Below are 20,931 nucleotides of genomic sequence, written 5' to 3'. Positions count from 1 at the left end.
TGTATACTGGACACTAGAATGCTCTGTGTGTTACTTAGAGGTCACTAGAATAATCTGTGTATTGTATACTGGACACTAGAATGCTCTTTGTGTTACTTAGAGGTCACTAGAATAATCTGTGTGTTACTTAGAGGTCACTAGAATGCTCTGTGTGTTACTTAGAGGTCACTAGAATGCTCTTTGTATTGTATACTGGACACTAGAATGCTCTGTGTGTTACTTAGAGGTCACTAGAATACTCTGTGTGTTACTTAGAGGTCACTAGAATAATCTGTGTGTTACTTAGAGGTCACTAGAATGCTCTGTGTGTTACTTAGAGGTCACTAGAATGATCTGTGTATTGTATACTGGACACTAGAATGTTCTGTGTGTTACTTAGAGGTCACTTAGAATGATCTGTGTATTGTATACTGGACACTAGAATGTTCTGTGTGTTACTTAGAGGTCACTTAGAATGATCTGTGTATTTTATACCGGACACTAGAATGCTGTGTGTGTTACTTAGAGGTCACTTAGAATGATCTGTGTATTGCATACCGGACACTAGAATGCTCTGTGTGTTACTCAGAGGTCACTAGAATGTGCTCTGTTATATATAGAGGTCACTAGAATGATCTGTGTATTGTATACCGGATACGAGAATGTTCTGTGTGTTACTTAGAGGTCACTTAGAATGATCTGTGTATTGTATACCGGACACTAGAATGCTGTGTGTGTTACTTAGAGGTCACTTAGAATGATCTGTGTATTGTATACCGGACACTAGAATGCTCTGTGTGTTACTCAGAGGTCACTAGAATGTGCTCTGTTATATATAGAGGTCACTAGAATGATCTGTGTATTTTATACCGGACACTAGAATGCTGTGTGTGTTACTTAGAGGTTACTTAGAATGATCTGTGTACTGTATACCGGACACGAGAATGTTCTGTGTGTTACTTAGAGGTCACTTAGAATGATCTGTGTATTGTATACCGGACACTAGAATGCTCTGTGTGTTACTCAGAGGTCACTAGAATGTGTTCTGTGTTATATATAGGTCACTAGAATGATCTGTGTATTGTATACCGGACACTAGAATGCTCTGTGTGTTACTCAGAGGTCACTAGAATGTGCTCTGTGTTATATATAGAGGTCACTAGAATGATCTGTGTATTGTATACCGGACACTAGAATGCTCTGTGTGTTACTTAGAGGTCACTAGAATGTGCTTTGCGTTATATATAGAGGTCACCATATTACAGTGCTATATTGTGCATGAGTTATGCTTTCCAGTGTGCACCACTGAGTACTGGAAACATACCGCGGCAATGCTGCGCCAGTAAATGGTACTCCTTCATGTTCACCAAACAACGCTGCTGTCCTTCTATTTATATGGACGTTGTTTATTATTTAGGCCTTAAGAAGTAATATGCAGATATTATGGCTGGCGCAGATTCTCAGGCACATGGCAAACCCTTGCGGATCAACAGAGCTGTTATTGCTGTGCTTATTGTAGACATCAGCTTTGTATATAAAAGACGCAATAGTCACAAATGTGGGGATAAATGTTAGTTTGGGATGAGTGACGCTTTGAAGAGAGGAGACATGTATATGTAGTGAGTTTGTCTGTGTGAGAGCGGAGAATGGCTGTAAGGTGTATTCGGTCTCCTGCAGGTGTGGGCGTGTCAGCCTAGCTACCTGAGAGGGTGTGTCCTCAGCGTCAGACTCACAAGCTGGCTCAGGAGCTTTCAGGTGCCGGAGGGGTGAGTATGTTTCTGCGTTATCTCTTCTTTGTTGATGTCATTTTTCATTTGGAGTTTTGATTATTTTTTCATGGGATCATGAGAAAAGAGAACGTTCCATAAGAGGTAGAAATGTCACTTATGGTTTATGGAAGAGGTGATTATACATTTGGGAAAACACCAGGAATAAGTTGAGTCTCTCAGAATGTGTTTCCCTGGGAGCTGTATTACAGATACTGTTTGGTGTCTGGTTATGTTGTTGATCTTGGACCCATCTTGGAGCTGGTCACAGAAATTGGCTTATCTGGGCTGCATGTGATTTACCCGAAATGCCTTACATAATACTGTCTGTACTTGCTGCAAAAGCCCCCGGGGCAAATAATTAACATGTGGTTTTCTAGGTGTGATATTGTTATGTTCTATATTAGTGATGTCACTTATACATGGTGTGATATTGTTATGTTCTATATTAGTGATGTCACTTATACATGGTGTGATATTGTTATGTTCTATATTAGTGATGTCACTTATACATGGTGTGATATTGTTATGTTCTATATTAGTGATGTCACTTATACATGGTGTGATGGATCAGACAGATTAGCACGCTGTTGTACCGCTGTGCCATCATTGTCACAGGTCCCTTCATGATATACGTGACCTTATGTAATGACCAGACCTCTGTATCACATACGCAGCCTGATTCTGGGCTGTCAGTGTTTTCTGTTCTAAATGTAAAAGATAATAGGAAACAAATGCGTTATTCATGCAGATTACTTCCACTGTATCTGTATCCTAGATGTATGATTGAGCCCCCGTGGGGGACCCTCCCTGTAATATCTGGGTATGTGTAACTGTGAGATCTGCTTTACCTGTTACTATACATATTGCACAGAAAGTAAATGATAGATGCAGAGTGAAAACACAGCGAGGTGTAACGCACAAACCCCCGGCCCCCGATGGGCTGCAGAGTAAGGCAGTGAGGGGCCGCTGTTACTGTCTGTATAGCTTATATATAAGGCCTGCTGATATGTTATTACCAGTAGAAGTCCCTTTTGTTGATTAAATACAATAATGTACTGTAACTAATTACTGAGATCAAAAGAAATGTGCGCTCCTAAAGGTTAGAGGGCTGTATAATGAGGACCCTATATAATGCGGTTCCCTGCACAATGGGGTCACAGCACAATGGGGTCACAGCACAATGGGGTCCCAGCACAATGGGTTCCCTGTACAATGCTGTCCCGGCACAATGGGTTCCCTGTACAATGCTGTCCCAGCACAATGGGTTCCCTGTACAATGCGGTCCCAGCACAATGGGTTCCCTGTACAATGCGGTCCCAGCACAGTGGTTCCCTGTACAATGGGTTCCCTGTACAATGCTGTCCTGGCACAATGGGGTCCCTGTACAATGCGGTCCCAGCACAATGGGGTCCCTGTACAATGCGGTCCCAGCACAATGGGTTCCCTGTACAATGCGGTCCCAGCACAATGGGTTCCCTGTACAATGCGGTCCCGGCACAATGGGTTCCCTGTACAATGCGGTCCTGGCACAATGGGTTCCCTGTACAATGCTGTTCCTGTACAATGCTGTCCCGGCACAATGGGTTCCCTGTACAATGCTGTCCCGGCACAATGGGGTCCCAACACAATGGGTTCCCTGTACAATGCGGTCCCAGCACAATGGGTTCCCTGTACAATGGGCTCCCTGTACAATGCAGTCCCAGCACAATGGGTTCCCTGTACAATGCGGTCCCGGCACAATGCGGTCCCAGCACAATGCGGTCCCAGCACAATGCGGTCCCAACACAATGGGTTCCCTGTACAATGGGTTCCCTGTACAATGCAGTCCCAGCACAATCGGTCCCAGCACAATGGGTTCCCTGTACAATGTGGTCTCAGCACAATGGGGTCCCTGTACAATGCGGTCCCAGCACAATGGGTTCCCTGTACAATGTGGTCCCTGCACAATGCGGTCCCAGCACAATGGGTTCCCTGTACAATGCAGTCCCAGCACAATGGGTCCTCTGTACAATGCGGTCCCGGCACAATGCGGTCCCAGCACAATGGGTTCCCTGTACAATGTGGTCTCAGCACAATGGGTTCCCTGTACAATGTGGTCTCAGCACAATGTGTTCCCTGTGCAATGGGGTCCCAGCACAATGTGGTCTCAGCACAATGTGTTCCCTGTACAATGGGGTCCCAGCACAATGTGGTCTCAGCACAATGGGTTCCCTGTACAATGCGGTCCCGGCACAATGGGTTCCCTGTACAATGCGGTCCCGGCACAATGGGTTCCCTGTACAATGCGGTCCCGGCACAATGGGTTCCCTGTACAATGCGGTCTCGGCACAATGGGTTCCCTGTACAATAGGGTCCCGGCACAATGGGTTCCCTGTACAATAAGGTCCCGGCACAATGCGGTCCCAGCATAATGGGTTCCCTGTACAATGCGGTCCCAGCACAATGGGTTCCCTGTACAATGCGGTCCCAGCACAATGGGTTCCCTGTACAATGCGGTCCCAGCACAATGGGTTCCCTGTACAATGCGGTCCCAGCACAATGGGTCCCCTGTACAATGGGGTCCCAGCACAATGGGTTCCCCTGTACAATGGGGTCCCGGCACAATGGGGTCCCGGCACAATGGGTTCCCCTGTACAATGCGGTCCCGGCACAATGGGTTCCCTGTACAATGCTTTCCCTGTACAATGCTGTCCTTGTACAATGGGTTCCCTGTACAATGCTGTCCCGGCACAATGGGGTCCCAGCACAATGGGTTCCCTGTACAATGCGGTCCCTGTACAATGGGTTCCCTGTACAATGCGGTCCCGGCACAATGCAGTCCCAGCACAATGCGGTCCCAGCACAATGCGGTCCCAACACAATGGGTTCCCTGTACAATGCAGTCCCAGCACAATCGGTCCCAGCACAATCGGTTCCCTGTACAATGTGGTCTCAGCACAATGGGGTCCCTGTACAATGCGGTCCCAGCACAATGGGTTCCCTGTACAATGTGGTCCCTGTACAATGCAGTCCCAGCACAATGGGTTCCCTGTACAATGCGGTCCCAGCACAATGCGGTCCCAGCACAATGGGTTCCCTGTACAATGCAGTCCCAGCACAATGGGTCCTCTGTACAATGCGGTCCCGGCACTATGCGGTCCCAGCACAATGGGTTCCCTGTACAATGTGGTCTCAGCACAATGGGTTCCCTGTACAATGTGGTCTCAGCACAATGTGTTCCCTGTGCAATGGGGTCCCAGCACAATGTGGTCTCAGCACAATGTGTTCCCTGTACAATGGGGTCCCAGCACAATGTGGTCTCAGCACAATGGGTTCCCTGTACAATGCGGTCCCGGCACAATGGGTTCCCTGTACAATGCGGTCCCGGCACAATGGGTTCCCTGTACAATGCGGTCCCGGCACAATGGGTTCCCTGTACAATGCGGTCCCGGCACAATGGGTTCCCTGTACAATGCGGTCTCGGCACAATGGGTTCCCTGTACAATAGGGTCCCGGCACAATGGGTTCCCTGTACAATAAGGTCCCGGCACAATGCGGTCCCAGCACAATGGGTTCCCGGCACAATGCGGTCCCAGCACAATGGGTTCCCTGTACAATGCGATCCCAGCACAATGGGTTCCCTGTACAATGCGATCCCAGCACAATGGGTTCCCTGTACAATGCGGTCCCAGCACAATGGGTTCCCTGTACAATGCGGTCCCAGCACAATGGGTCCCCTGTACAATGGGGTCCCAGCACAATGGGTTCCCCTGTACAATGGGGTCCCGGCACAATGGGTTCCCCTGTACAATGCGGTCCCGGCACAATGGGTTCCCTGTACAATGCTTTCCCTGTACAATGCTGTCCTTGTACAATGGGTTCCCTGTACAATGCTGTCCCGGCACAATGGTGTCCCAGCACAATGGGTTCCCTGTACAATGCGGTCCCAGCACAATGGGTTCCCTGTACAATGCGGTCCCAGCACAATGGGTTCCCTGTACAATGCGGTCCCAGCACAATGGGTTCCCTGCACAATGCGGTCCCAGCACAATGGGTTCCCTGTACAATGCGGTCCTCCTAATAGACACATGTGCATCAGCATGGGACATATTCAGCACCAAAAACACCCTTATTATACTTTACCGGCTCTTACATGACACTCCATCCTCTGTTCCACCTGCGTAAGCATAAGGAGTCATAAGTGCCAAAATGAATCCCAGTCGTTACAGGGATGGGAACGTTAGAATATTTTGTGCTCATTCGCAGAGGAAGAAAATGTAATTTGTGGCATATAAAAGCAAATTGTGTTTGTGTGCAATGATACGAGCCCCCAAGCGTACAAATTAGGTTCATAAACGGACCCTGCGCATCAGGAGACCTCTGACCAAACTTAGCTCCTCTGATATGGACAGAGCCCCAATGTATAGGAGGCCCCGAATCCCTGTATAAAGTCTCTTCTTGCCACTGGTGAGAGATTGAGGCTGTGATTGGTGGGAAGTTGATGTCTCATAAATAGCCGAGATTAGCTCATCAGACCGCTGCAGGATGCTGACTGGTGGAGTAGCTCCATGTATAAAACATTAGTTTATATTTTTATTGGTGGTCATCTTCTTCTCTACAGCAATCTGTATCAGGAACCACAGTCTGTAATTACACCTTACGGCGCCTGAAGTTCATATGTCTAATTCCATTTACATCTATTTCACATAGAAGTGATTGGCTAAATATACAAATAATATAGGGAGGTCATTGTATATTGTGGGAATAATACTATAGGGAGGTCATTGTATATTGTGGAAATAATAATAATAATAATATAGGGAGGCAATTGTATAGTGTGGAAATAATAATAATAATAATATAGGGAGGCCATTGTATATTGTGGGAATAATAATAATATAGGGAGGCCATTGTATATTGTGGGAATAATAATAATATAGGGAGGCCATTGTATATTGTGGAAATAATAATATAGGGAGGCCATTGTATATTGTGGGAATAATAATAATATAGGGAGGCCATGGTATATTGTGGAAATAATAATATAGGGAGGCCATTGTATATTGTGGAAATAATAATATAGGGAGGTCATTGTATATTGTGGAAATAATAATAATAATAATATAGGGAGGCAATTGTATAGTGTGGAAATAATAATAATAATATAGGGAGGCCATTGTATATTGTGGGAATAATAATAATATAGGGAGGCCATTGTATATTGTGGAAATAATAATATAGGGAGGCCATTGTATATTGTGGGAATAATAATACTATAGGGAGGCCATTGTATATTGTGGAAATAATAATAATATAGGGAGGCCATGGTATATTGTGGAAATAATAATAATATAGGGAGGCCATTGTATATTGTGGAAATAATAATAATATAGGGAGGCCATGGTATATTGTGGAAATAATAATAATATAGGGAGGCCATTGTATATAGTGGAAATAATAATAATATAAGGAGGCCATTGCATATTGTGGAAATAATAATAATATAGGGAGGCCATTGCATATTGTGGAAATAATATAGGGAGGCCATTGTATATAGTGGAAATAATGATAATATAGGGAGGCCATTGTATAGTGTGGAAATAATAATAATATAGGGAGGCCATTGTATAGTGTGGAAATAATAATAATATAGGGAGGCCATTGTATAGTGTGGAAATAATAATAATATAGAGAGGCCATTGTATATTGTGGAAATAATAATAATATAGGGAGGCCATTGTATATTGTGGAAATAATAATAATATAGGGAGGCCATTGTATAGTGTGGAAATAATAATAATATAGGGAGGCCATTGTATATTGTGGAAATAATAATAATATAGGGAGGCCATTGTATATTGTGGAAATAATAATACTATAGGGAGGCCATTGTATATTGTGGAAATAATAATACTATAGGGAGGCCATGGTATATTGTGGAAATAATAATACTATAGGGAGGCCATGGTATATTGTGGAAATAATAATAATATAGGGAGGCCATTGTATATTGTGGAAATAATAATAATATAGGGAGGCCATTGTATATTGTGGAAATAATAATAATATAGGGAGGCCATTGTATATTGTGGAAATAATAATAATATAGGGAGGCCATTGTATATTGTGGAAATAATAATAATATAGAGAGGCCATTGTATATTGTGGGAATAATAATAATATAGGGAGGCCATGGTATATTGTGGAAATAATAATATAGGGAGGCCATTGTATATTGTGGAAATAATAATATAGGGAGGTCATTGTATATTGTGGAAATAATAATAATAATAATATAGGGAGGCAATTGTATAGTGTGGAAATAATAATAATATAGGGAGGCCATTGTATATTGTGGGAATAATAATAATATAGGGAGGCCATTGTATATTGTGGAAATAATAATATAGGGAGGCCATTGTATATTGTGGGAATAATAATACTATAGGGAGGCCATTGTATATTGTGGAAATAATAATAATATAGGGAGGCCATGGTATATTGTGGAAATAATAATAATATAGGGAGGCCATTGTATATTGTGGAAATAATAATAATATAGGGAGGCCATGGTATATTGTGGAAATAATAATAATATAGGGAGGCCATTGTATATAGTGGAAATAATAATAATATAAGGAGGCCATTGCATATTGTGGAAATAATAATAATATAGGGAGGCCATTGCATATTGTGGAAATAATATAGGGAGGCCATTGTATATAGTGGAAATAATGATAATATAGGGAGGCCATTGTATAGTGTGGAAATAATAATAATATAGGGAGGCCATTGTATAGTGTGGAAATAATAATAATATAGGGAGGCCATTGTATAGTGTGGAAATAATAATAATATAGAGAGGCCATTGTATATTGTGGAAATAATAATAATAATATAGGGAGGCCATTGTATATTGTGGAAATAATAATAATATAGGGAGGCCATTGTATAGTGTGGAAATAATAATAATATAGGGAGGCCATTGTATATTGTGGAAATAATAATAATATAGGGAGGCCATTGTATATTGTGGAAATAATAATACTATAGGGAGGCCATTGTATATTGTGGAAATAATAATACTATAGGGAGGCCATGGTATATTGTGGAAATAATAATACTATAGGGAGGCCATGGTATATTGTGGAAATAATAATAATATAGGGAGGCCATTGTATATTGTGGAAATAATAATAATATAGGGAGGCCATTGTATATTGTGGAAATAATAATAATATAGGGAGGCCATTGTATATTGTGGAAATAATAATAATATAGGGAGGCCATTGTATATTGTGGAAATAAAAATAATATAGGGAGGCCATGGTATATTTTGATGATAATAATAATAATAATAATAATACTATAGGGAGGCCATGGTATATTGTCAAAAGTAACCGTATTAGTAGATATTATCATGTGTACAATATGATTTACTTTCACAATGCACCTGTACTTAAGAAGGCAAAAAAAATATTTATATATAGTATTATATGAGAGAGAGAGAGAGAGAGAGAGAGAGAGATGAAATTTAAAGTACGGTTGTGAGTGAGGTCGCCATGGAGCTGGGTTACTATGGGTCAGCGCTGGGATCATCGAGTGCTGGGAGAACAAACCTGTCGAGTTAGTTTTACATCTAGTAAGGTAGAGTTTATCAGCAGTTACAGGTTGGGATTTGTCTGCAGGACGAGCTGCTTGCAGATTCAGTACACACAATGGAAGGAGGGTAAATAGGGTGATACTTGTCACTGGGGTATAGGATCACTCAGCAGGCTGCCCAGCGAGGCTGTGTGCCGTGTTGTATAATACTCAGGGTAATGCCAGGTTGGGCCCTGAGGGGCCCATTTATCCTGAAAAACACCCATGTTTGGGAGATATCTGCAATGAATTAGTTTCCCTGCAATGTATTATGGAAGGACCACAGCAGATCTCTGACAGCAGCTGTAGCCCTCATAGGTTTCTATGGGGAACGTGATGCTGTTGGATTTACCCAGCTCCAGAATATGAAGCCTATGGGCTAAATATAAATTACCGGGAGAGGCAATGACCCGGCACAGAATGAAGCTCTCGCGACACTCCAAGCACATTGCAGGACAATAACAAAGTAGGAACCTGAGCTTCAATAAATGGACGCTGCGCTTCAGTCCACTGAAGTGGTCATACAACACTTCGAAAACAGTGATAAAAAATATGAATGTGGGCAAAGGCGCAACCTCCTAAGATAACGTTACCAGGTGAAGCAAAATACAGTCTCAAATTATGTGAGTTCATTGAGGATTGAAAAGTCCTTCTTCAATTTAGACAACACCAAATCCAACAGATGTATCCCTCGTAGATCGCATATAAAAAGAGAAGAATCGCACTATAGCGTAGTAAAATTTAATCACATAAAATATCACGCATCTAAAACACAAATCCTTTACCAACATATAAAAAGCGTACCAGAGATGGCGGTGTATAACGCACACCTATTCACATATGAGCCAATGTATCCCAAAGTCTCCCGGGAAGGACCTGTCATCTGGTAACGTTATCTTAGGAGGTTGCGACATTGCAGGACAAGCCCTGTCCCTGCGGGTGCTCTGTGAGGCATTTGGCCGATATGACCGCGTACTGCAATGCGATCATGTGCGCTAATATCACGTTCAGATCATTGTGTATGTGATCACTGATAAATGGGCCCCTATTCTCTGCGGACGATTAGGCAACATTTTTCATATACTGTATGTTCTGGTGGATTCAATCTTGGTTTTATCTATTATTTTGTACAGAGCATCGCTGTTACCTATGAGACTGTCAGCCAATCCTATAAACCCAAATAACATTAGACTTTTTTGGGGGCTGTCCCTCTGTTCCTGTCACTTTCCAGAGATAAAGAATAGCTACATGGAAACTATTATTGTAGTTATAATTTCCCCATCTCCTTGGGTTCTATTTATGCTGCAGAGAAGAGACCAGAGATTCTCCGTCCATAACACACTGTCCGTCAATTACCGCAATCCCCATCTATCTTACAGCAGCTTAACGGTATTTACCAGGCGGTGGAAATCCCGGCTTTCTGTCATTAGTAGCACTGTCATTACCAGCTCCAGCGAGGCCTTTCTGGCTCTGCTGAATCCCTGGAGAGCTATACAGGTAATGGCTATTGGCAAATACGTGTGCGGTAGGCTGCCAGCAGCACGGGAGAGGACAGCGCTGCTCATAGAGACACCGCTGGACCTTGCCAGACAGATAAGTAATGGTAAATACCGGCGGTATAATAATATCAGTGCGAGATGCAGGCATACTGAATGAGAACACATTTTAGGGGGTATTTATGAAAGCTCAGAGAGATAAAGTACCAACCAATCCGCTCCAGTGTGTAAAATGTAAGTTAGAAGCTGATTGGTTTGCACTTTCTATCTCTCTCTAAGCTTTGATAAATACCCTCTAAGTGATAAATAGGGGCCTTACATCATTCCATTCCGCAAAGCTTGGTGCTGTTAAGACGCTGCGCTGACACTTGTGGCAGAATGGGGCTGTCCTGTCTCCCTACTATAATAATTGTAGCTAAACAAGATGGTGTCGCTGTACCGCCCAACACACCGTTACACTTGTCCTTTTTCTAGGTTAGAACATTAGCCGAGTGGACATACAGTTAGAAATAATGAAGATACAGTATGTCAGGTGTGTTACTGAGCTCAGTCATAAACCGGTTTCATCATTAATCCTTTCCGGTAGCCAGATTACACACGTGTCCACAGAGGCAGCGGAGAACTGGAACACGGATCTAGCAATAGTCCCCAGCAGCAGGGGATTAGCCTGATGCAGTGATTTGTATATTGAGGGTAATGGAGGAGGTGCCCCCTAAGTGCTGGTGCCTGGGAAACCTCCATTGTCTCCCATAGTTCTGCCCCTGTTTGTATACTATATATTGTGGGTAATGGGGAATGTGCCCCCTTAGTGCTGGTGCCCGGCGGCAGGCGCCTACATTGTCTCCCATGTTCTGCCCCTGTTTGTATACTATATAGTGTGGGTAAAGTCAGGCACCATCAGATGTGTGTATACTATATATAGTGTGGGTAAAGTCAGGCACCATCAGATGTGTGTATACTATATATAGTGTGTGTAAAGTCAGGCACCATCAGATGTGTGTATACTATATATAGTGTGGGTAAAGTCAGGCACCATCAGATGTGTGTATACTATATATAGTGTGTGTAAAGTCAGGCACCATCAGATGTTTGTATACTATATAGTGTGGGTAAAGTCAGGCACCATCAGATGTGTGTATACTATATAGTGTGGGTAAAGTCAGGCACCATCAGATGTGTGTATACTATATATAGTGTGGGTAAAGTCAGGCACCATCAGCTGTGTGTATACTGTATATAGTGTGAGTAAAGTCAGGCACCATCAGATGTTTGTATACTATATATAGTGTGGGTAAAGTCAGGCACCATCTGATGTTTGTATACTATATATAGTGTGGGTAAAGTCAGGCACCATCAGATGTGTGTATACTATATATAGTGTGTGTAAAGTCAGGCACCATCAGATGTTTGTATTTAATATATATTGTGGGTAAAGTCAGGCACCATCAGATGTGTGTATACTATATATAGTGTGTGTAAAGTCAGGCACCATCAGATGTTTGTATTTAATATATAGTGTGGGTAAAGTCAGGCACCATCAGATGTGTGTATACTATATATAGTGTGTGTAATGTCAGGCACCATCAGATGTTTGTATTTAATATATATTGTGGGTAAAGTCAGGCACCATCAGATGTGTGTATACTATATATAATGTGGGTAAAGTCAGGCACCATCTGATGTGTGTATACTATATATAGTGTGTGTAAAGTCAGGCACCATCAGATGTTTGTATTTAATATATATTGTGGGTAAAGTCAGGCACCATCAGATGTGTGTATACTATATATAGTGTGGGTAAAGTCAGGCACCATCAGATGTGTGTATACTATATATAGTGTGGGTAAAGTCAGGCATCATCAGATGTGTGTATACTATATATAATGTGGGTAAAGTCAGGCACCATCAGATGTGTGTATACTATATATAGTGTGTGTAAAGTCAGGCACCATCAGATGTGTGTATACTATATATAGTGTGGGTAAAGTCAGGCACCATCAGATGTGTGTATACTATATATAGTGTGGGTAAAGTCAGGCACCATCAGATGTGTGTATACTATATATAGTGTGGGTAAAGTCAGGCACCATCAGATGTGTGTATACTATATATAATGTGGGTAAAGTCAGGCACCATCAGATGTGTGTATACTATATATAGTGTGTGTAAAGTCAGGCACCATCAGATGTGTGTATAATATATATAGTGTGGGTAAAGTCAGGCACCATCAGATGTGTGTATACTATATATAGTGTGTGTAAAGTCAGGCACCATCTGATGTGTGTATACTATATATAGTGTGTGTAAAGTCAGGCACCATCAGATGTGTGTGTATTTAATATATAGTGTGGGTAAAGTCAGGCACCATCAGATGTGTGTATACTATATATAGTGTGGGTAAAGTCAGGCACCATCAGATGTGTGTATACTATATATAGTGTGGGTAAAGTCAGGCACCATCAGATGTGTGTATACTATATATAGTGTGTGTAAAGTCAGGCACCATCAGATGTTTGTATTTAATATATATTGTGGGTAAAGTCAGGCACCATCAGATGTGTGTATACTATATATAGTGTGGGTAAAGTCAGGCACCATCAGATGTTTGTATTTAATATATATTGTGGGTAAAGTCAGGCACCATCAGATGTGTGTATACTATATATAGTGTGGGTACAGTCAGGCACCATCAGATGTGTGTATACTATATATAGTGGGTAAAGTCAGGCACCATCAGATGTGTGTATACTATATATAGTGTGGGTACAGTCAGGCACCATCAGATGTGTGTATACTATATATAGTGTGGGTAAAGTCAGGCACCATCAGATGTGTGTATACTATATATAGTGTGTGTAAAGTCAGGCACCATCAGATGTGTGTGTATTTAATATATAGTGTGGGTAAAGTCAGGCACCATCAGATGTGTGTATACTATATATAGTGTGGGTAAAGTCAGGCACCATCAGATGTGTGTATACTATATATAGTGTGGGTAAAGTCAGGCACCATCAGATGTGTGTATACTATATATAGTGTGTGTAAAGTCAGGCACCATCAGATGTTTGTATTTAATATATATTGTGGGTAAAGTCAGGCACCATCAGATGTGTGTATACTATATATAGTGTGGGTAAAGTCAGGCACCATCAGATGTTTGTATTTAATATATATTGTGGGTAAAGTCAGGCACCATCAGATGTGTGTATACTATATATAGTGTGGGTACAGTCAGGCACCATCAGATGTGTGTATACTATATATAGTGGGTAAAGTCAGGCACCATCAGATGTGTGTATACTATATATAGTGTGGGTACAGTCAGGCACCATCAGATGTGTGTATACTATATATAGTGGGTACAGTCAGGCACCATCAGATGTGTGTATACTATATATAGTGTGTGTAAAGTCAGGCACCATCAGATGTGTGTATACTATATATAGTGTGTGTAAAGTCAGGCACCATCAGATGTGTGTATACTATATATAGTGTGTGTAAAGTCAGGCACCATCAGATGTGTGTATAATATATATAGTGTGGGTAAAGTCAGGCACCATCAGATGTGTGTATACTATATATAGTGTGTGTAAAGTCAGGCACCATCAGATGAGGGTGTGATACATAGCAGCTGATTAATATGCAATGTACTTTATCTGCTGCTTTAATCCTCCCTAATCTGTAAGTATAATTGCTGATAACGTGTACTCCGGCTGCCAGACTGGGATTAGACTATTGGCACACATGGGCAGCTGCTTCTCTTACATGTACCTACCCTAGCTGTGGAATACAACCAGGATCACGCTGGACTTGTCTGGGCATCATACGGGCATACCCAACTGCATTCACCACCTGGGCACACGTAGCATGTGATTATAGCAATGCACAACATAGGACAGCAAGAAATGGGTTTATGTTCATTGTAATAAGTGTTTTCACCAGTAAACGTCATGGAGAGATTTCTGGGCTGAGAGAGAAGCCTGTTGGGAAATAGCCTAAACTTAGGGGTCTCTCCCCATATTACACAGAGCCCCCACATCTGCTGGCGGAGGTAGTACAAGCTCAGCACATTTCCTCCAGGGGAAGTGAGGAGAACACAGATGATAGGTGGCCCTAAGCTGAGACCTGGGGATGGATGGATGGGCCCCCATTATGCTAATGTTCAGTGCTCCATCAGATCGTTTATATTGGTTGAGGTTTTAGGATATTTATCAAAGGAGAGCGATAAAGTACCAACCAATCAGCACCTGTCACTTGTCAGTCACAGCCTGTAACATGTAAGTTAGAAGCTGATTGGTTGGTACTTTATCGCTCTCCCAGCTTTGATAAATACCCCAGAGGTTACATGAAGCAAATAAAACGATTTCCTGGTATAGTCAGCAGTAATTCAGCCATTAATCACCCATGGCCAATCCAAGGAATTCAGCTTCCGAATAACGGCGGCTCTCAGGGCTCCCGGAGACACGCTGATTTGGGGTAATTGTTTGTTAACATGACGATCGCTCACAGCTCTAATAGCCAAGTAACTAAAGCTGGGCAATGGCTGAATGATTCAGCTGATGAGACTGTGTTACAGGATTATCGTTCATTGTATGGACCTGCGCACTAATCGCTCATAGCCTGGAAACGGTCTGGATGGTTATCGGATCTGTCCAATCCACCCGACTGTCGTTCAGCCCACCCCAGGCAGTGACTGGAGGCTGCATCCATACAACTGATTGGGCGGCTGCTGCTCCTCTCGTCCTGGTTGGCTGCGCTATCATGCCATCTATCGCCCGCGTAAGCCTTTGCAAATGGCAGACGTATACATTTTGGATTGTCTGGAGGGGAATAAAATATCAAAACTTTCATAGGTTATTATCCTCATGTTCCACATTCTCCAGCTCACAGTATTAGGAGTGAGACTGGTTATTTTCAGGGGTGTCTGCCAGAATTAGGATAGCACCGTACGGCTCCGTGTCTCACTCTGCGCAGTGGTGAAAGCTCCATGAAACGTCACATCTCCTACTTATTGTATTCACTATTTCTTCTAGTATTATTCTCTTTTCCACTCTACAGTGTGTAATAATGTCACTTGTACTCAGCTAGCGAATCACTATATTGTGGTTTTGGTTATTTAACTTATTTAAAGATATTTATTAGATTGTGGATCAGTTGTAGCCTCCTATAATCTCACGTTATATTGTTATATTTAGCAGGTTTGTCCCAGTTAGTAATTGGATGCACACATGTATGATTATATGGATGTACTTAGGTTTCCATGTGTCTGTGGAGTGTTACTGGCTCAGTATTGTATATTAGGAACAGGTGGAGCCCTCCGTACAGTCTGGATATCAATAATGTGCCAGAATGTTACACTGCAGCCGGCAACATCACAGGATTATCCTCCCGCCCCACTGAGGTGTGCAGGAAAACATGCAATATTCAGGCTGGCGGATATGTGTGCAGAGGAATATTACAGGATGTACAGCGTCACATCGCTGCTCACTGATCCAGTCCCTAGGGACCATATATGAACATGGAATAAATAAGTCTTTGCTGTGTGCGGCCGTTTGCAGATGAAGCTCAGCGCAATGGCAGCGTTTGCCAGGGGTGCAGAATGCAGAATCTCCTGACAGGGAGAGATTTCTTTTAGGGCCCTATTTATCAATATTTGCAGGGTGTACCCTGAAAACAGATGGGAGAGTTATCAAAGCTTGGTGAGAGATAAAGTACCAACCAATCAGCTCCTGTACAGTTTGTGTTTGAACAATAACAGGTACTGATTGGTTGGTACTTTATCTCTTTACAAGAGACTGCAGCAGATATCTCTGATTTTTGCTGTGGTTCCCCCGTACATACTGTACATTCAGGGGAGACTTAAGCTGGCCACACACAGACCAACTTACATCCAACTAGTTGATTGGTTGGAATGAAAATCTGGTAAGGGATGAAAGTAAATGACAATCAGCAATTTGCTCCCAAACGCCGGAAAATGGACAAAAACTGTTTGAACAAATTGTTTAGATCAAACATTTAACAAACTTGTCTGACGCCATTTTCATCTGTTTTCTGGCATTTAGGAGCAAATTACTGATCATCGGTTACTCCCATACGTTACCAGATTTTTATTCCAACCAATCAACTAGTTGGCTGGTTGGACAGATAAGCTGGCCACACACTAGACCAACTTTCATCAAACAGTTTTTAGTCCATTTTCCGTCGTTTGGGAGCAAATTGCTGATTGTCATTTGCTTTCATCCCTTACCAGATTTTCATTCCAACCAATCAACTAGTTGGATGTAAGTTGGTCTGTGTGTGGCCAGCTTAAGTCTCCCCTGAATGTACAGTATGTACGGGGGAACCGCAGCAAAAATCGGAGATATCTGCTGCAGTCTCTTGTTTACTTTTCGCTTGAAAAACAGTCCCCATAGATTTCTTAGGGTACTTTGCATTCCAGAGCTTGGCTCCTATAGCTAATGCCGTCTTTAGATGGCATTAGATATTGTAGCCCATAGGTTACTCTTGGCAGAAGTTACCGGGAGAGTGATCTGCAGTATAAGCTGCCAGGTCTTATATGATGGCCACACCTACATAACATTATCCATTCCCCTTCATTTGCCTTGGGACAGCCATCGACCATCAATGGTTAACACCGATGCCTGATGGTTTTGCCATCGATGGTGGAGATCAAATGATTTTCCACCATCGATGTCACAGTGACCCACAAAGCCCCACCCCCACCTCTGATTGGCTCAGTGAACAAAAGATCAGGGATGACCATTGGTGGGCAAAACCAGTGATGGTTTCATACCATCGAGTTAAACCCTACTATTACATCACTGCCAGTTTGCAGTAGGCCCATCACAATATTCGTCCTCAGGCTCATGTATGGCATAGTGTGGGGCTGAGTGGATGGTGCCCAGTAAGGCAGTAAGGGGGCTTTGTAACACACACCCCACCCCCACCCCCAAAAGGAAACTATTGGTAACATTCCTCCAATGTGATCCTAGCAACTCCTTGCTTCTGGGTTACACACACTGCTGGTATCACGTCAGCCACACCTTAGTCCTGGATCACTTTTGGAATATTGTTCAGTTTATGGTACCTACCAATCCGCCCTTGGCTCCGATGCTAGTTATCTGAAATCATGAGGGAGGGACTTACATGCCATCCAAAACACGCAAGTTCTGCTTTTTATATCCCAGTTCCAAACTAGGACTCTGAACCCCAAAGTGATCCGAGCTGGGAGCAAAACTGAGCTGCTCATCTGTAATTTCTGCATCTTCATAAACAACCACTTTTATTATTTTATTATTCTTGAGTGCAGAAACTTTTTTTTATTACAATTGCTTCACATGATCAATGCAGTTACAGTGAAGGCCTCCATCTACTACTTGCTGCAGATCCAGGGAAGACTTGTGATATAATAACTACGATGACATCTGCGAGTCCATTTCTATGCAGTTTCCTGATCCAGCATCCTGTCACTGCGACGCTGTTTGTTTAATAAGAGATCATTCACATATCTGTAATTGCACAAATATTCAAATGGTTAATGAGGGGCCTATTCATCATACGTAAAATGGGCCGGTAACCACGCAGAAACACTATTTTCTGCATATTAAATTACCAGGCCATTCATCATCAGGGGTCCGAATAGGACCACCTGATATTCCGCAAACTGCGAAAACTGAAAAGTTTTCAGAGTCTTCCTGCGAGAACAAACGCCATCTTCACATGATGCTTGTCTCCGTAACCCCGCTCCTTCCAAAGGGAAGGAGTTCCGGGGATGCGAAGAGGGATCCAAATTAATTGTTCAACCTCCTCCTCCCTGCCCCCCCGGCAGCTTTGCGTAGAAGCGGCAACATGGGAGAGGTAAGCAACGCAGTACTTCTGTAGCTGTGCTACTAATATCGGTGACTGCTGCTTCTATCCTGGCACTGGAGCAATGATGAATTCCCTCGGTGATAAGTATTCCCCGCTGCGAGCTGGATACATGAGTGTCCCCTGCTGCAAGGGGGGCATACAGCCCCCAATGATGAATAGGACCCTTAATGACAACATTTGTGGCTGATTTGTCAGGGTTTCCCCATAATCGCAGTTTCATGCTACAGCTCATGAAGATTTGTAACAAAACACGAAGGTTACAGTTTAGTCCTAGTTACAATACTGTATCCTGTATCCTTTGTCCGACTTTTTTTTCCTTGCATGGAATTTGGTGAGTTACGTGTTTTATTTACTCTGAAAGTAGACGGGGGAGAAAAACGTTCTCTCTAGTAACTGGGTCGGCTGATCCATACGGCTGGCTGCTTCTGAGATTGTAACCTGACAAACGGGTTGTTCATCATTCCAGGAGGCCATGACAGATGCCAGCGCCTGTTGCAGAAATTATTCTGGATCTACCTGTGTTCAGGCAGGAAAACACTCTGCAAGTCATGATCTGAGAATAAACATCCACCAAAACTACATTACAGGCTGAATGAATGAACAACTGAAGAGCTAAATCTAGGCCCCCAGACCTCAGCAATCAGTGGTGGCAATAATCTGCAATTTGCATATGATTGTGTATAATAATCTGCAATGTATGGGGGTCACAGATCGCAGCCAATAAGTGATTGGAATCGGTAAATCAGATCGTCCAACATGTTGGATGTCACAGATGGATTGGGGCTGTAGATTGCTAGTGTATGGAGATGAGCAGCAGATTTGCAGACCGTTACTAGTAACATGATGGAGCCTTTCACGATTGGCAGATCTGTGTTTGCTGAAAAAGATCTGTAATGTAATGTATGGGTGCAGATTGCTAGACTGGGAAATCCTAAAATCAGGCAACAAAGCTTCAAATTGTTCAATTGTGGTTTTCAGATTGCTGATGTATGGGGGGCTTTAGTCATTGCCTCAGATTGCTGATGTATGGGGGCCTATAGTCATTGCCTCAGATTGCTGATGTATGGGGGCCTATAGTCATTGCCTCAGATTGCTGATGTATGGGGGGGCCTATAGTCATTGCCTCAGATTGCTGATGTATGGGGGGGCCTATAGTCATTGCCTCAGATTGCTGATGTATGGGGGCCTATAGTCATTGCCTCAGATTGCTGATGTATGGGGGCCTATAGTCATTGCCTCAGATTGCTGATGTATTGGGGCCTATAGTCATTGCCTCAGATTGCTGATGTATGAGGGGGCCTATAGTCATTGCCTCAGATTGCTGATGTATTGGGGCCTATAGTCATTGCCTCAGATTGCTGATGTATTGGGGCCTATAGTCATTGCCTCAGATTGCTGATGTATTGGGGCCTGTAGTCATTGCCTCAGATTGCTGATGTATGGGGGCCTGTAGTCATTGCCTCAGATTGCTGATGTATGGGGGCCTATAGTCATTGCCTCAGATTGCTGATGTATGGAGGCCTATAGTCATTGCCTCAGATTGCTGATGTATGAGGGGGCCTATAGTCATTGCCTCAGATTGCTGATGTATTGGGGCCTATAGTCATTGCCTCAGATTGCTGATGTATTGGGGCCTATAGTCATTGCCTCAGATTGCTGATGTATTGGGGCCTATAGTCATTGCCTCAGATTGCTGATGTATGGGGGCCTGTAGTCATTGCCTCAGATTGCTGATGTATGGGGGCCTATAGTCATTGCCTCAGATTGCTGATGTATTGGGGCCTATAGTCATTGCCTCAGATTGCTGATGTATGAGGGGGCCTATAGTCATTGCCTCAGATTGCTGATGTATTGGGGCCTATAGTCATTGCCTCAGATTGCTGATGTATGGGGGGCTTTAGTCATTGCCTCAGATTGCTGATGTATGGGGGGCTTTAGTCATTGCCTCAAATTGCTGATGTATGGGGGGCTTTAGTCATTGCCTCAAATTGCTGATGTATGGGGGGCTTTAGTCATTGTCTCAGATTGCTGATGTATGGGGGCCTATAGTCATTGCCTCAGATTGCTGATGTATGGGTGCCTGTAGTCATTGCCTCAGATTGCTGATGTATGGGGGCCTGTAGTCATTGCCTCAGATTGCTGATGTATGGGGGGCTTTAGTCATTGCCTCAGATTGCTGATGTATGGGGGGCTTTAGT

At 43.0% G+C, this 20,931-nt stretch overlaps 3 protein-coding genes across 11 annotated transcripts in view; 2 read left to right on the top strand and 1 right to left on the bottom strand.

The window, feature by feature from the left end:
• SLC2A6 (solute carrier family 2 member 6) overlaps nucleotides 1-20,931 on the bottom strand; it is a 387,913-nt gene that overhangs the window by 38,058 nt on the left and 328,924 nt on the right. The gene's annotated exons all lie outside the window — the stretch shown is intronic.
• Nucleotides 1-20,931, top strand: part of LOC148473364 (uncharacterized) — an 86,633-nt gene that overhangs the window by 44,072 nt on the left and 21,630 nt on the right. The window contains exon 1 of one of the 8 annotated variants that reach the window (XM_088459716.1): nucleotides 1,716-1,745. The exons of 4 other annotated variants lie outside the window; for them this stretch is intronic. Coding sequence is in view for 1 of the 4 variants with exons in the window: in XM_088459714.1 (XP_088315840.1) it covers nucleotides 1,857-1,881 (25 nt within the window). In the remaining 3 variants the exon portion in view is untranslated. Of the gene's footprint in view, nucleotides 1-1,715; nucleotides 1,746-1,766; nucleotides 1,882-20,931 lie in introns of those variants that run through there. 3 more of the 8 variants (XM_088459717.1, XM_088459718.1, XM_088459714.1) reach the window with 3 other exon arrangements.
• Nucleotides 1-20,931, top strand: part of CACFD1 (calcium channel flower domain containing 1) — a 110,291-nt gene that overhangs the window by 70,192 nt on the left and 19,168 nt on the right. The window lies entirely within an intron of this gene.

Source organism: Taudactylus pleione, unplaced genomic scaffold (assembly GCF_031769625.1).
Source record: "Taudactylus pleione unplaced genomic scaffold, aTauple2 ptg000927l, whole genome shotgun sequence".
In the NCBI taxonomy this organism is placed as follows: domain Eukaryota; kingdom Metazoa; phylum Chordata; class Amphibia; order Anura; family Myobatrachidae; genus Taudactylus; species Taudactylus pleione.
Note: the sequence above shows the minus strand (reverse complement) of the source record. Positions and strands in the feature narration are given on the sequence as shown.